Below are 16,858 nucleotides of genomic sequence, written 5' to 3'. Positions count from 1 at the left end.
TTTGCTCCCTGTGCTTACCATTACGCAACACAAGTGCATCACAGCGCAACATGTTTTAGTGAGTGAGAATGTGTTTTCAAGTTGTGTTTAACAGGTGAAAAGTGCTTATAGTTTTTCCAAAAGAGTGACTGATTCAATACATGGGTTCAGGCCGCTAAGTAACTTGGTTCAGACAATAGGGTTTAGTGTTTTAGTGATTGAGAAATACTGTAATGCTCCTTACTTTTATTACTCCAACCATATTCTTTCCTCTTTCCCTTTTCTATCCCTCATTCAATTCTCTCCCTCCACTCTCTTTTGCTTTCAACCTCGTGTTTCCTCTTATCGCTCTCTCTCTCTCTCTCGTTCTTTCCTATCTTGCCCCAGCAGACTGCAGATGGTGCTTAGAAAGAAACATTCGATGTTGCTCATTCAGTGCTGAAAAAGTCTAAATGAACTCTGTGTGTTGGAGCCAAATGGAAACATACAGGACTTTAATAATAGTCATATCACATATTGTTGTTTAAGGTCATCTTGTTCTGAGTAACTAAGATTTCTAGTAAGTTGTATTGAGAGTGAATCAAAAGCTTGATTCCATTTTTTACTATAGCCTCTAAAATGAATAAAATGTAATTGTTTTAGCATTTAAAAGCTATGTTTTTATTGAACTGTCTGAGCATTGTTTATATTGCAGCAGCTGCATTGCCCTTTGCTGTCTGTAAAGAGAAGTAAAATGCTTACAGCACCTGGTATTCCCAGGCGGTCTCCCATCCAAGTACTAACCAGGCCCGACCCTGCTTAGCTTCCGAGATCAGACGAGATCGGGCGTGTTCAGGGTGGTATGGCCGTAAGCAAATACTGAGAGTATAAAAACACTTCTTATAGATGTCATCATCACTATCATAACCTTTGGTACAGTTCATGGCTGCAGCGCAGGGGCGTCGCCAGACCCCCTTTACTGGGGCATGTGCCTCAGTATAAATGAGCTGTGCCCCAGTATCAGGGGCGGACTGGCCATCGGAAGTAAAGGAAAAGACTTTAGGCGCAGTTGTTAATTTGTTGCATCCACCACAGTGTTTCCCTTACATTCATTAATTCCTAAACAAGTGAAGTCCCACTATCCCCAGCACTGCTTTGGGTTAAAAAGAAACATCATTAAATTCACAATGGTTTGAAAGCTTGCCCTGGTTATAATATTCTGTAAATAGAGATGCAGTGTGTGTGTGTGTGTGTGTGTGTGTGTGTGTGTGTGTGTGTGTGTGTGTGTGTGTGTGTGTGTGTGAGTGTGTGTGAGAGCAAGGGGAAATAGTAGGGGGCCTGTGATCAAGTAGAGCTTTATGCCTAGCAACGCCCCTGCTGCAGTGTTAGTTTCAGAGTGCAGTGAACCAACTGTCACTGCAGGTGCGTTCAGGGACCGTGGTAAAAGTGTAATGCAGACTTTGTATTTTGCATTCATGGCCTTTTTATTTGATTAAAGGGAATCTAAATATAGGCATGGTGGTCACAGGAAGAATGTTAACTTGTGACTTTTTAGCAGAGACAGGCTAAATTATGTAACACAAGATATTACACAAGTTATTTGCTGTTTTTTAATATGTTGTATGTTCTGCCATTATTTTACTTCTGCTTCTTTCTTGTTTTATCAATCGCTGCAAAGCACTTTGAATTACATTAAATCTTTATTAAAGGTAGTATATAAATAAAGATTGATTGATTGAGAACTCTTGTAGAACTTTTTATTATCATTTGCATTAAAAATAACTTCTATTGCCTTTTTTTAATAACACAGCCTCTTAAAGGACATATTTTTGTTGTACATTTCTAAGACTGCTGGCATGAACACATGTCAAGAAGTTAAAATGAATCATTTAAACAGAAACATAATATGTTAAACCAAACAGTGCTGCAGGTTCATCCTCTATGCTGATCACAAATTCTTCATAAAACTCACCTTTAAGAAAATAACATAAAGAATATCAAATATGTTTCATAGATGAACTGCATAATTTAAAGGATTGACAAAAATACATTAAACTAAAAATCCCAAACTGGAATAAACTGATTCTACTTTGACTCAAAACAAGACGCCATTATCGGGATGCTGACAGCTCTGATTTGTTAATTTATAACATAGTTTAGTCTTGTTTACCTGTTGATTAAAATACTTGTAACATTCAATAAACTCATGCTCATTAAGATTCAAGATATTATTGTTTTATTGAGTCACAAAGAATGTACCTGATTTAATCAATGATTTTTTTTTTTTGCACATTTACACAGTGAATTGCATGAAAACAGGAAATGATGATAACAATAATATTGCATGAATCCCTTTTAAGCTTTGTCAGGATTTCAAAATAATTCCACATACTTAAGAACATATTCTGAAGAATAAAAATGAATTTGTAAAAGACTCAGAAACACCTCACCAGAAGACACAAATCTTAGCGTGCAACAGTTATTGTCTGATGATCATCAAAGATTCAGAGGCACAGGGTGCAGATTTCACTCAGTCAGTAGAGAGGGCGCCTTCATGTACAGAGGCTACAGCTCTCTGCACACTGGTCATAGAATAGGTTCCTGGTCCAGGCAGGATTCAGTGCATGTCTCTTTCAAACTGTCTTTTCAAAATAAAAGCATAAAGCCCCAAAAATCCCAAAAGTTTCACAAGCACACAGAGGGAAATGTCCAGTCGTTGATTAAGTAGAGTAAACAAAAACAAACTGAAAATAAGGCATAGACCTGACCGAAAATAGTTTGAACCTCTATCAAAACATATAGCAGTGAACTTCTTCAAGGTGTTGTAATACATTTAGAGTATTCAGCACATATCAATGCTCACGTCAGTTTCAGAGATTTTGATGTCAACAGTTATAGCATCACCAGACTTCAGAACACAGAAATATGGGAAGACTCTCTCAGTGAAAGTTTCTCTGTGAGTGTAGATGTGAGTCATGTCTTCAGGGTCGTAGAAGGACACCTCTCCCCTGTTATAGTTCAGCTGGACTCTGATCCTCTGGAGACTCTTCTTCACTATAGATTCCAGATTCTGTGCTCGGTTCCTGCCTGTCAGCTGACTCTTTAGCCAAACCCACATTCCAGTCAGGATGGTCTCCCACCACCCCGCTGTGTTTCCCTGAGCTGAAGCCCTCAGAGTCCAGAACAGTGGCATACTTAGTGTGTCTCTCTGGATTGTCAGGAAGCTGCTGCTTTGTGTCTCCTTTTCTCACAATGGTCAGATCCTCAGACAGACGATGCCAGTGGCAGTCTGACAATTCCTTCAGTGTAAAGTTTACTATTGGATCTTCTTTTGATGACTTTCTTTTACAGATGGGACAGTTCTTGTTCTCAGTTTGTTCCCAGAATTTCTTCAGGCAGCTTGAACAGAAGCTGTGGTTGCAGCTCAGAGACACAGGATCTGTGAAAGTCTCTGCACACACGTGGCAGTTCAGGAGACCTTCTGAAAGAACGTTTCTCTCAGCCATTTCTCTTGATATTTGCCTTCAGATGTCAGACTCACCAAGTTAATTTCTGTTCCTCTCAGAGCTTTCAAATCCTCCAGTTGTGTGTTTTCCAGCAGAGACCTCACTCCTTGTTTTGGCGTCTTTGATCCATTCAACAAGTCCAAATCTTTGATTTGTCTTCACCTTTGTCACGAGGTAAGATGTTGATATTTATTCAGTTCATTGTGCACACACCTGTAGACAGAGGTATAAAGAAAACATGTAAATACCTCTTTGTTTATTTCTGCTTTTTGAAGTATCATCATGAATACAGCTCATAAAAACATCACTGACAGAAGAGGAGAGTTTTTGTTGTTTAGTCTCCCTGTGAGGACTGAACATCTGAACAGGCCGACTGAGATGGGACGCTGTTTGTAAAGTTGTGCACACTGAAAATAAAAACAACAATTCTCCACATTTAGCTCCAAAACATCAAGAAAACAGAATGTGAATTTTTGAGTAACTTTATTTTATCACATTGAGAGCAATATTTGTGATCTTCTTCACTTTTAATGTTGTTGTGAAAAATATATTTAAGTTACAGTATTAAATCCAAATGTTTATCTAAATATTAAATGTTAAATTTTATATCTAAATGTTAAACACAAATCTAAATGTTTAATGGTAAATTGAAATGTTAGATATACGTATATTACAAATGTTTAATATAAACACTAAATACAAAGATAAATGTTAACTGTAAATATGAATGATGATTCTAAAACCTTGATGTTAAATGTTAAAATTAAATGTTAAATGTTAAAATTAAATGTTAAATGTTACATCTAAAAGTTAAATGTTACATCTAAAAGTTAAATGTTACATCTAAAAGTTAAATGTTAAATATAAATGTTGATTGTTAAATATCAATCTTAAATGTTAATTATTAATGTTAAATATTAAATATAAATGTTAAATGCCCTTCAATCCTACATATTGAGCTAAAATGCAAATTCTCACTGCCCCCTAGCAGAAATACCAAAATAAAAGCTTCATAAAGCGTGTATCACTTTATTAACTTAGCTTGTTTGGACCATAGACTGGGTCAGTACTGTCTCTGAGCATTTTGGTACTAAAGGCGCCCCATACAAAATAACACTTGAATTTAACATTTATCATTTATATTTATATTTAAAATTTCGATTTAACATTTATATTTAAATTTAACATTTAGATTTTTATTTAGCATCTGGATTTAACAGTGATTGAAATATATTATTCACAACAAAGTAAAATGTGAAGAAGATCAGAAATATAAAAAAGTGACTTTTAAAAAAATTCACAGAACGTTTTATGAAGTTTTGGAGCCAAATGTTCAGAATAGTTTCTCTTATTTTTAGTTTGCACAACCGTAGACCGTATAAAATATTGACGTAGTATCCATGATGTCACCCATCTGTTCCTGAGCGCTGTTTTGAAGCCAATCGACGGAGGCAGCCATATTGGAAATGCGGAACTCAACCAGGCAGAGTGTGGCGTAAAGGGGAGGAGTTTGAGCCTCTTAGCCAACAGCTTTGCGTTCCCGACCGGGAGTCAAGTCAGTCATGTCCTTATTTGGGCAAAAACTGGTAATCTTGATATTTTCTGAACCTTCACGTTAGAAAAAATTAACCCCCCCCCCCCCTGTACAGTGTGTGCCGATAGAGAGATTAGCTACTGTAGCCAAGACGTTTTTTGAACCAGGCTGTACACATGTTTATTAATGCTGCAAAGATCGTCTTTTTCCCATTCATGTCTCTGTGGTTTCTGGTGTTTCTGCAGCCAGCCTCAAGTGGACTCTAGATGTATTGCAGTTTATAACACTTCCGCATGGGCTTCATATTTTGAAACTGGAGGTTGCCGCTTGTGCACAACTTTACAAACATCGTCTCATAGACTGACACTAAACCAGTTCTACTTCTTTTTATTTCTCAGCCAGCAGGAACAACACTCAGTTTACTTCTTTCTTCAAAGGTGATTTATTCACACACTCACCAAATGTGTTCCCTTCAGCCTCTTTAAGTCCCTCAACACTATTAGGTCAGATGGGAAAGTTTTAGTTCTTACTTTGTTTCTAGAATTTCTGCAGGTGTAACAGATACAAGAAATGATATAGTACAACTTACCCCTTTGTATTTTCACAAGTTGTTTTTGATATGGATTCTATGTCATATAGAGTAATGTTTGTAAAGTCTGGTATTGAGAGAGTTGTATTGATTGCACGACAGCGTCCTCTGCTGGAGCTCTGTAGACTTGTGGGGTACACTTGATATTTTAATGCCAGTCTGATGTATCTGTTCTTGAGCCTTTACCAGAGTGAAAGTTATATTTCTTCTGTTATGAACAGAATGAAACATGTATTGGTGCCAAAAGAGGATATTTAGGACTGTTTCATCACACAACACAGAAAGCAAGCACACACAGATTACAGAGGCAGCTTCAACGGAAGCTGTGGTTTGAAGATCAGAGACACAGGGTCTCTGAAAGTCTCTGAACACTCGTGGAAGGTCAGGTAACTTTCTGAAACTGCGTTTTGTTTTAAATCTAAAAAATATTTCAAAAGCAAAACTCACCAAGTTAGAGTTCTTCAGGTTTAGTGTTGTCCAGTAGAGATGTCACACCCTGTGATGGCGTCTTCGATCCGTTAAACAATGTCAAAATCTTCTTTCACTTTCTCTGAACTGTGTCACGTGGTGTCATTTGAGGAAATGCTGCTTTGTGGTTTAGTCACCAGCAGGTCGTATCAGCACTTTTGCATTTGTTAATATATTTCTGTTCCTTGTGCACACGTCTGTGGGGGATACATTTTGTAAGGTTTCATAATGAATACAACTCATACAAACTCAAAACTGAGAGGTTTATTTAAGTCTCTTTAAAACTGATGAAGAAGGACTCACCAAAAGTTTTCCCTTCAGCCTCTTGAAGTCTTTAAAAGTGAAGCTAGAAAAGTCTCCTAAGGTGAGGATGTGTCTGTGTTCAACTTTCTCACAATCTGCCTTCAGTGAAACCAACCTCTGTGATCATTAATAGTATAAACGCAGCCCTCAGGTCTTATCAAGCATGGTACTTGGACCAAAAGAACATTGTCCACCTTTCTCCGTCTGTTTTCTCTGCTTTTAAAGTTCATACAGCTATTTTTGTCTCAAGATGATGTGATGAAGATGATGATATTGATCAGGATGAAGATATGAAAGACTGTGGCACTATGAGGATGGTGACAGTGATGATGATGATGATGATGAAGGTTGATGTGCATGCTTTTCTGCAGAGCTCTGTGTTGTCAGTGCAGAACAGCTGGAGCGCTCGTTGACCATCAGCACAGAGAGTGAACTGGTGCTTCTCTCAGCCTGCATGTCACTTTGAGGAACAGCACCTGAGCTCCAGCAGGGGGCGCACTCATACAGCGGAACACACACACACACACACTCAGATGGATGGCAGTTTGATGCTTCAAATGTGGCTGCACAATAAACTGAGTGCAGAATCAAATGTGACAGACAGTCCAGTCAGAGATAACTGCAGCTTTTTAAGTGTAGAAGAAGAAAACGCTCCCCTTTATAGAAACATTTGACTTCTTAACAAAATCAAATCCACCAACACGGCTCACAAATCCTGATCCTGTGAGACTGATGGAAGCTGACATCCTGTGTGAAAATGAATCATTGATCAGCTCCACATATAAACTACAATCAGTGTCCTTCTCTGCTGCCTTCCTGTCAGTGATTTAGTCTGATGAAGTGTTACTGAGATCATCTGGAGCTGCTGCTGCTGTGTTCACTCTGAACCTCGGCCATCCTCTTTCTCCACACACTGACTAAGCTGCACTGACAACACTGAGCTGGCTTCTCTTGGTAGGCTGTCTTTCTCTCTTCCTCCCATTATTCCCTCTGTTTCCAACCTGATTCAGTGGTTTCTCTGCAGTCTCTCACCTCTTTCTAGTTCCCCCTCGTCTCTTTTTGTCACTTTGGCTTTCTTCTGTAGAATAATATGAATCCTCTAGCTCTCTGATTCTTCAGATTATTGCTCTGTTCTCTTACGTGCTACACGTGTTTCTCTAACTTCAGAAAATGTGTTAAGGTGTTCTCAATAAAAGGATGCTTTCAATAGAGAAGTCGATCAGTCTTTGTGTTCACTGCAGGACAGAGTTTTATTGATAGAAGGAAGTCAGGACACGAATGAAGTCATTCAGGTTTGGAGCAGAGGATTCACTAAGCACAAACAAAACATACAAGTGATTGAAAACAACATCAAGTGAATCCACAGTGATCCAGAGTGAGTCCTGAAGTCCTTCAAACACACACTCATGTGCTGATGGGTTGTTTCACATCTGAGTGACAGTTCTCATCGACTCACAGGAACACACGTCAGCTCTTTCACAATAAAAGTCCAGAAATGATGAAATAAAAGCTGCTTTGAAATCCTGAAAACACAGATTCATGTTCACATCAAGACTGAAGTGAGCACAGCCAGACACTTTGGAAACTATCAACACCCACATTTCAAAGAAAAGCTCAGCGCTTTAGAACGGAGACTTCTGACAATCCAGGTGAAAGTGTTGACTTCACTTTCAGCTTTAACCACTAAAAGGAGAGAAAATGTGAAGAACAAGTCCTGGTTCAAATGATCTGTCAAGAACAAGAGTGAAATCAAAACATCAAACTCATTCTCAGATCAGAGAAATGATATTTCAGAGCAGCTGTTATTCTCACAACCTCAGTGACAGTTTAGAAAATGTCTTGTGATTTTTTTGGATCCTCTGATTTGAATTGAACCTGAGACACAAACACAAACATCGTCAAACAGAAGTGAACATTTTCTCTACAACTTTTGACGATAAAGAAACAAAAGTATGAAATCAATTTGAGTTTTTTTGTCTAAATTAACATGAGATACTGAAATTAAAGAAATATGACTAATCTGTGTTTCATGATGGAAAGATAACAAAAATGTTATATTACAGCAACGCTCACTTTTTTCTATTTTTTTTTAAACAAAAACAAAACTTAAAAAAAACATATTTTTTTTGTAAATAAAAAATGTTGCATGTGTTATAAAAAAATATTTTTAGGTATTTTTTCAATTTACTTTAAAAACCTTGAAGTTAAAAGATGAAAAGTAATGATGAAATAAAATAAAGTATTAAAAATACAAGGAAATATTAAATCAACGCTCACTGTTTTTTTCAGCAAAAATATTTTTTTTTCCAGGGAAAACATAAAAAAGTGAATATTTTGACAGAGATTATTTACAGACTTATTTACAGATCTACTTTTAAAACTTTGAAATTAAAAATGTAAAGTTTTGGTTGAATCCAATAAAATCCAAATGTTGCAAAAATCAGAGAAAATATAGAAATGTTAAATGATTGAATCAAAAATATTCATATCAAGTATTTAATGATCTAAATGATTCTATGGAATCTAAATGGTTCCAGTTCTTTCAGCATGTTTCCATCACATCAAACATTTCCAGCTAAACTGCTTCACATCAATAATAAAGCCGACTTTTGTAGATCAGCTTATTCTGTGTCTCTGGAATATTTTCTGGATTCTTCAAGAACTAAACAATGTGTGCCACCATGTCCGACACTGAAAGAGTCCAAATGTGTTTTCTACATTTTCTTCATGTTCCTTCAAATCAAATGATTCTCAGCTTTAAAGAAAGAACTGGAATTATTAGTAACAGGAAGAAAAACCTCCTCCATGATGACGACATGAATCAATCAGTCAGACCTCACCGCCCTCCCTGAACATCACACCAATCTACCTTTGACACATTTTGAGCTCACAAGTTTTAGCATCACCAGACTTTCCAATACTGAAATATGGGAAGACTCTCTCAGTGAAAGTGTTTCTGTGAGTGTAGATGTGAGTCATGTCTTCAGGGTCGTAGAAGGACAACTCCCCCCTGTCATAGTCCAGCTGGACTCTGATCCTCTGGAGACTCTTCTTCACTGTGACAGTCTCACCAAGACCATTTGTGTATTTTCCACTGCGATGCAATAAACACCAGAATCCATATTCTGGTGAAGCAAATCTCTCCCCCTTCCTGTTAACTGACTCTCTAGCCAAACCTACATTCCAGTCAGGATGGTCTCCCACCTCCACCTCCCAGCTGTGTTTCCCTGAGCTGAAGCCCTCAGAGCCCAGAACCGAGGCATACTTAATGTGTCTCTCTGGATTGTCAGGAAGTTTCTGCTTTGTGTCTCCATGTCTCACACTGGTCAGATCATCAGACAGATAGAGCCAGCGGCCTGCAGTGTTTGGGTCCAGAATGACCGGACTGAAGTGGACCCAGTCCTTCATCTTCTCCCAGACTCTGAAGGACAGGTTGCCCAGGTGTTTGGCCTCATCTATCAGCGCTCCTGAGACCAGCTGTGGATCTGACTCTGAGCACTGGACTCTGGCTCTGGTCTGAGTGGGTTTATAACTGCTGAGGAAGGCCATGTTGTGTTTCTGCAGGTCTTCTTCAACAGCACAGATACTGTCTGACAGAGAGGAGATCTGCTCCTGAATCCTCTTCATCTCTCTGATGATAGTCTTCTCCTTCTTCTCCTCTTCCTCCCTCAGAGCTGTCAGTCTGGACTCCTCTTCCTCTTTCAGGAACTGGTGGAGCTTGTTGAACTCTGCTCTGATCTTCCTCTCTGTGGTTAACAGCTGCTTCTTGGAGTGTTGAATCACTTCTTTGTATGTTTCCTCCACTTGTTTGTATTTGTTCCTCTTGTCCTGTAGAGACTTTAAGTCAGGTTTCAGCTGCTCCTTCAGCTCCCTGACTGCTTGATCTACAGGAACCACAGTGTGACTCTGGTGGAGAGAAAACTCACAGACAGGACACACAGCTCTCTGTTCATCTTTACAGAACAGTTTAGGCACTTCTTGATGTTTACTACACACCACCTCCACCTTCTTCTCTCCTTTTTCTGTCTCAGATGATCCCACTTTCAGTCTCCCAGCAAACGAGTCAGACAGTTCTTTCAGTGCAAAGTTTACTCCTGGATCCTCTTTTGATGACTTTCTTTTACAGATGGGACAGTTCTTGTTCTTACTTTGTTCCCAGAATTTCTGCAGGCAGCTTGAACAGAACCTGTGGTTGCAGCTCAGAGACACAGGATCTGTGAAAGTCTCTGCACACACGTGGCAGTTCAGGAAACTCTCTAAAAGAGCCCTTTCAGACATCTTTTTGGTATCTAACTCCTTTTTAAATATCTCAGACTCACCGAGTTAACGTTTGTTCTCAGCATTAATTCCAGCACTTCGATTCTGTGTTTATCAGCCGAGCTCTCACACACTGTAATGGCGTCTGAACACTGTCAAAATGAACTTTCACTTTTGTTTATATCAGTCACGGGTTAATAACACACTAGTAGAAATGCTGGAGTGCCATTTTTGCACCAGCAGATGGAGACAAATCGCTGCCTTTTACAAGTGTAATTATTTCCCTTTTGCTTCTGAACAATACAATTTCCCTGTAGTGACTTTTTTTAAATTTAGCAATACGAATTTTCAGTGTTTCATGGTGTTCAAAAACAGTAGACAGTGAAAGATGCCAGCACTGTCCCATTTCTCCACACTCAGCTGAGAGTGCTTGGTGATGTTCTTCCATGTGGAAGGAACATTTGCTTATAGTGTGTAAGCACGTATTTATCACAAGTTGCTTTTGTTTTTGTGTTGTATTTTCCTTGTTGTTCTCTTTCTTAGATTAACAGTGTATTTTAAGTCTCATAAGTCTTCCTTGCTTCCTTTGGTACCTTGTCTTGTGTTTTATTCCATGTGTGTTTCTAGTCTATCGTGTTTTTGTTTTTATTTTGTAGTTATTTCTCCCTGTGTTTCTGGTTTAGCTTTACTTCCTGAGTTTTCCCTCCGTTCTGATTATGTGCGGAGTGTTTCCACTTGTGTCTCGATTGTCTCACCTGTGTGATGACCCCTGTGAGTATTTAGTCAGGGGCCGCATCTCAAAGATCTTACAGTTTTTCTCAGTTGCTTTGGTACATCTCTCAAATCATCCTCGACATTTGCAAAACAGTAAGTGCATTTCTCAAAACAATTCGTACAAATAGCAAAACACCATGGATTACCTGCAAAAGACAGTATCTTGCTCAAAATCCTATCACAGCCAATCACAGCCAATCACAGCCTATCACAGCCTATCACAGCCGATCACAGCCTATCACAGCCGATCACAGCCGATCACAGCCTATCACAGCCGATCGCAGCCTATCACAGCCGATCACAGCCTATCACAGCCGATCACAGCCGATCACAGCCTATCACAGCCGATCGCAGCCTATCGCAGCCGATCGCAGCCGATCGCAGCCGATCAAAGCCTATCACAGCCAATCATAGCCTATCGCAGCCTATCGCAGCCTATCGCAGCCGATCGCAGCCTATCACAGCCTATCACAGCCGATCACAGCCGATCACAGCCGATCACAGCCTATCCCAGCCTATCACAGCCTATCACAGCCTATCACAGCCTATCACAGCCTATCACAGCCGATCAGCAGCGGAGAAACAGCGGAGAAACAGCTGTGATCGGTGCGAATGGCGTGCATGCAGTTGGGGAGGCTTCGTAGTGGTCCGTGGTCGAGATGGTTCTCCAAGCTTAAATGTTTTGCACCCTTGGTAGGCGAAGCGAGGTATGTCTGTTTTTAAATGAAAGTTAATCTATTTTTATACGGGAAACGTTATGGTGTGTGATGATTATGAATTGAAATGTTCTTTGTTTGTTGGCTTGCTTTTAGTTTCACGGTGCGATCTAGAGAAAAATAAATATATTGCACCTGTCGAACTCTACGTCTACTCTACGTACAACATTAGCAACAAGTGTGATCAGTTTTGAGTGGTTGTGTTTAAGCTGTGACACCTGTGCTTCAAATATGTTGAACTTTTGCTCCCTGTGCTTACCATTACGCAACACAAGTGCATCACAGCGCAACATGTTTTAGTGAGTGAGAATATGTTTTCAAGTTGTGTCTAACAGGTGAAAAGTGCTTATAGTTTTCTAAAAGAGTGACTGATTCAATACATGGGTTCAGGCCGATAAGGAACTTGGTTCAGACAATAGGGTTTAGTGTTTTAGCAATTGAGAAAAACTGTAATGCTCCTTACTTTTATTACTGCAACCATATTATTTCCTCATTCAATTCTCTCCCTCCACTCTCTTTTGCTCTCAACCTTGTGTTTCCTCTTATCGCTCTCTCTCTCTCTCTCGTTCTTTCCTATCTTGCCCCAGCAGACTGCAGATGGTGCTTAGAAAGATACATTCGATGTTGCTCATTCAGCGCTGAAAAAGTCAAAATGAACTTTGTGTATTGGAGCCAAATGGAAACATACAGGACTTTAATAATAGTCATATCACATATTGTTGTTTAAGGTCATCTTGTTCTGAGTAACTAAGGTTTCTAGTAAGTTGAAGTGAGAGTGAATCAAAAGCTTGATTCCATTTTTATTATAGCTTCTAAAATGAATAAAATGTAATTGTTTTAGCATTTAAAATCTATGTTTTATTGAAGTGTCTGAGCATTGTTTATATTGCAGCAGCTGCATTGCCCTTTGCTGTCTGTAAATAGAAGTAAAACGCTTACAGCACCTGGTATTCCCAGGCAGTCTCCCATCCAAGTACTAACCAGGCCCGACCCTGCTTAGCTTCCGAGATCAGACGAGATCGGGCGTGTTCAGGGTGGTATGGCCGTAAGCGAATACCGAGAGTATAAAAACACTTCTTATAGATGTCATCATCACTATCATAACCTTTGGTACAGTTCATGGCTGCAGTGCAGGGGCGTCGCCAGACCCCCTTTACTGGGGCATGTGCCTCAGTATAAATGAGCTGTGCCCCAGTATCAGGGGCGGACTGGCCATCGGAAGTAAAGGACAAGACTTTAGGCCAGTTGTTAATGTGTTGCATCCACCGCAGTGTTTCCCATACATTCATTAATTCCTAAACAAGTGAAGTCCCACTATCCCCAGCACTGCTTTGGGTTAAAAAGAAACATCATTAAATTCACAATGGTTTGAAAGCTTTCCCTGGTTATAATATTCTGTAAATAGAGATGCAGCTTTTTGTTTCTCATGTAGGATGTTTGGTAAACACATGAAACATGACACATTTGTGAGCACTGGTTTCACTAACTGGAAAAAAGCTCTGGATCTCTTTAGAGGGCACAAGGAAACACCTGCCCATGTGTGTGTGTAAATTGTAGGGGGCCTGTGCCCCAGTAGAGCTTTATGCCTAGCAACGCCCTTGCTGCAGTGTTAGTTTCGTGAATGCATTTCAGAGTGCAGTGAACCGACTGTCACTGCAGGTGCGTTCAGGGACCGTGGTAAAAGTGTAATGCAGCCTTTGCATTTTGCGTTCATGGCCTTTTTATTTGATTAAAGATAATCTAAATATAGGCATGGTGGTCACATGAAGAATGTTTACTCTTGACTTTTTAGCAGAGACAGGCTAAATTATGTAACACAAGATATTACACAAGTTATTTGCTGTTTTTTAATATGTTGTATGTTCTGCCATTATTTTACTCCTGCTTCTTTCTTGTTTTATCAATCGCTCTAAAGCACTTTGAATTACATTCAATCTTTGTGAAAGGTAGTATATAAACAAAGATTGATTGATTGAGAACTCTTGTAGAACTGTTCATTATCATTTGCATTAAAAATAACTTGTATTGCCTTTTTTTATAACACAACCTCTTTAAAGACATATTTGTGTTGTACATTTCTAAGACTGCTGGCATGAACACATGTCAAGAAGTTAAAATGAATCGTTTGAACAGAAACATAATATGTTAAACCAAACAGTGCTGCAGGTTCATCCTCTATGCTGATCACAAATTCTTCATAAAACTCATCTTTAAGAAAATAACATAAAGAATATTAAATATGTTTCATAGATGAACTGCATAATTTAAAGGATTGACAAAAATACATTAAACTAAAAATCCCAAACTGGAATAAACTGATTCTACTTTGACTCAAAACAAGACGCCATTAACGGGATGCTAACAGCTCTGATTTGTTAATTTATAACATAGTTTAGTCTTGTTTACCTGTTGATTAAGAACTTGTAACGTTCAATAAACTCATGCTCATTAAGATTGAAGATATTATTGTTTTATTGAGTCACAAAGAATGTACCTGATTTAATCAATGTTTTTTTTTTGCACATTTACACAGTGAATTGCATGAAAACAGGAAATGATGACAACAATAATATTGCATGAATCCCTTTAAGCTTTGTCAGGATTTCAAAATAATTCCACATACTTAAGAACATATTCTGAAGAATAAAAATGAATTTGTAAAAGACTCAGAAACACCTCACCAGAAGACACAAATCTTAGCGTGCAACAGTTATTGTCTGATGATCATCAAAGATTCAGAGGTACAGAGTGCAGATTTCACTCAGACAGTAGAGAGGGCGCCTTCATGTACAGAGGCTACAGCTCTCTTCACACTGGTAATAGAATAGGTTCCTGGTCCAGGCAGGATTCAGTGCATGTCTCTTTCAAACTGTCTTTTCAAAATAAAAGCATAAAGCCCCAAAAATCCAAAAAGTTTCACAAGCACACAGAGGGAAATGTCCAGTCGTTGATTAAGTAGAGTAAACAAAAACAAACTGAAAATAAGGCATAGACCTGACCGAAAATAGTTTGAACCTCTATCAAAACATATAGTAGTAAACTTCTTCAAGGTGTTGTAATACATTTAGAGTATTCAGCACATATCAATGCTCACGTCAGTTTCACAGATTTTGATGTCAACAGTTTTAACATCACCAGACTTCAGAACACAGAAATATGGGAAGACTCTCTCAGTGAAAGTTTCTCTGTGAGTGTAGATGTGAGTCATGTCTTCAGGGTCGTAGAAGGACACCTCTCCCCTGTCATAGTCCAGCTGGACTCTGATCCTCTGGAGACTCTTCTTCACTGTGAGAGTCTCATTAAGACAATTTGTGTATTTTCCCCTGCGATGCAATAAACACCAGATTCCATATTCTGGTGAAGCAAAACACTCTCCCTTCCTGTCAACTGACTCTTTAGCCAAACCCACATTCCAGCCAGGATGGTCTCCCACCTCCACCTCCCAGCTGTGTTTCCCTGAGCTGAAGCCCTCAGAGCCCAGAATATTGGCATAATTAGAGTTTCTTTCTGGATTGTCAGGAATCTGCTGACATGTGTCTCCTTTTCTCACACTGGTCAGATCATCAGACAGATAGAGATCGCGAGCAGCAGTGTTTGGGTCCAGAATGACCGGACTGAAGTGGACCCAGTCCTTCATCTTCTCCCAGACTCTGAAGGACAGGTTGCCCAGGTATTTGGCCTCATCTATCAGCGCTCCTGAGACCAGCTGTGGATCTGACTCTGAGCACTGGACTCTGGCTCTGGTCTGAGTGGGTTTATAACTGCTGAGGAAGGCCACGTTGTGTTTCTGCAGGTCTTCTTCAACAGCACAGATACCGTCTGACAGAGAGGAGATCTGCTCCTGAATCCTCTTCATCTCTCTGCTGATAGTCTTCCCCTTCTGCTCCTCTTCCTCCCTCAGAGCTGTCAGTCTGGACTCCTCTTCCTCTTTCAGGAACTGGTGGAGCTTGTTGAACTCTGCTCTGATCTTCCTCTCTGTGGACAACAGCTGCTTCTTGGAGTGTTGAATCACTTCTTTGTATGTTTTCTCCACTTGTTTGTATTTGTTCCTCTTGTCCTGTAGAGACTTTAAGTCTGGTTTCAGCTGCTCCTTCAGCTCCCTGACTGCTTGATCTACAGGAACCACAGTGTGACCAACATGGTGAGGAAAGTCACAGGCATGACACACAGCTCTCTGTTCATCTTTACAGAACAGTTTAGGCTCTTCTTGATGTTTACTACACACCACCTCCACCTTCTTCTCTCCTTTTTCTGTCTCAGATGATCCCACTTTCAGTCTCCCAGCAAACGAGTCAGACAGTTCTTTCAATGCAAAGTCCACCCCTAGATCGTCTTTTGATGACTTTCTTTTACAGATGGGACAGTTCTTGTTCTTACTTTGTTCCCAGAATTTCTGCAGGCAGCTTGAACAGAACCTGTGGTTGCAGCTCAGAGACACAGGATCTGTGAAAGTCTCTGCACACACGTGGCAGTTCAGGTAACTCTCAAAAAGAGCCCTTTCAGACATCTTTTTGGTATCTAACTCCTTTTTAAATATGTCAGACTCACCGAGTTAACGTTTTTTCTCAGCATTAATTCCAGCACTTCGATTCTGTGTTTATCAGCCGAGCTCTCACACACTGTAATGGCGTCTGAACACTGTCAAACTGAACTTTCACTTTTGTTTATATCAGTCACGGGTTAATAACACACTAGTAGAAATGCTGGAGTGCCATTTTTGCACCAGCAGATGGAGACAAATCGCTGCCTTTTA

General features: G+C 39.5%; 2 protein-coding genes and 2 non-coding genes across 6 annotated transcripts; all 4 read right to left on the bottom strand.

Moving 5' to 3' along the window:
* Window positions 1-713: 713 nt before the first annotated feature.
* Window positions 714-832, bottom strand: LOC117819638. The gene has a single exon (XR_004632578.1). It is a non-coding gene; the product is annotated as a 5S ribosomal RNA (ribosomal RNA).
* A 1,391-nt stretch (window positions 833-2,223) lies between these two features.
* LOC117819051 (nuclear factor 7, brain-like) lies at window positions 2,224-16,731 on the bottom strand. 3 transcript variants are annotated; one of them, XM_034692257.1, is made up of 2 exons: window positions 15,139-16,731; window positions 2,224-2,550 (listed from the first exon to the last, which is right to left on the bottom strand). In XM_034692257.1, the coding sequence occupies exon 1, from the start codon at window positions 16,610-16,612 to the stop codon at window positions 15,179-15,181; it is 1,434 nt and encodes a 477-aa protein (XP_034548148.1). In that variant the 5' UTR covers window positions 16,613-16,731; the 3' UTR covers window positions 2,224-2,550; window positions 15,139-15,178. The 3 variants fall into 3 exon arrangements, with proteins under 3 accessions (XP_034548148.1, XP_034548147.1, XP_034548146.1); XM_034692256.1 differs by having other exon boundaries at window positions 2,224-2,966; window positions 15,345-16,731; XM_034692255.1 differs by lacking the exon at window positions 2,224-2,550 and adding an exon at window positions 14,554-14,928.
* On the bottom strand, window positions 7,590-10,771 carry LOC117819055 (nuclear factor 7, brain-like). Its single transcript, XM_034692261.1, has one exon. The coding sequence runs from the start codon at window positions 10,634-10,636 to the stop codon at window positions 9,224-9,226; it is 1,413 nt and encodes a 470-aa protein (XP_034548152.1). The 5' UTR covers window positions 10,637-10,771; the 3' UTR covers window positions 7,590-9,223.
* LOC117819639 lies at window positions 13,038-13,156 on the bottom strand. The gene has a single exon (XR_004632579.1). It is a non-coding gene; the product is annotated as a 5S ribosomal RNA (ribosomal RNA).
* Window positions 16,732-16,858: the final 127 nt, after the last annotated feature.

This window comes from Notolabrus celidotus, chromosome 9 (assembly GCF_009762535.1).
Source record: "Notolabrus celidotus isolate fNotCel1 chromosome 9, fNotCel1.pri, whole genome shotgun sequence".
Taxonomy (NCBI): domain Eukaryota; kingdom Metazoa; phylum Chordata; class Actinopteri; order Labriformes; family Labridae; genus Notolabrus; species Notolabrus celidotus.
Note: the sequence above shows the minus strand (reverse complement) of the source record. Positions and strands in the feature narration are given on the sequence as shown.

Bases quoted from the DNA above. Each gene is read 5' to 3' on its own strand.
- LOC117819055 (XM_034692261.1), bottom strand. From the start codon at position 10,636: ATGTCTGAAAGGGCTCTTTTAGAGAGTTTCCTGAACTGCCACGTGTGT.
- LOC117819051 (XM_034692257.1), bottom strand. From the start codon at position 16,612: ATGTCTGAAAGGGCTCTTTTTGAGAGTTACCTGAACTGCCACGTGTGT.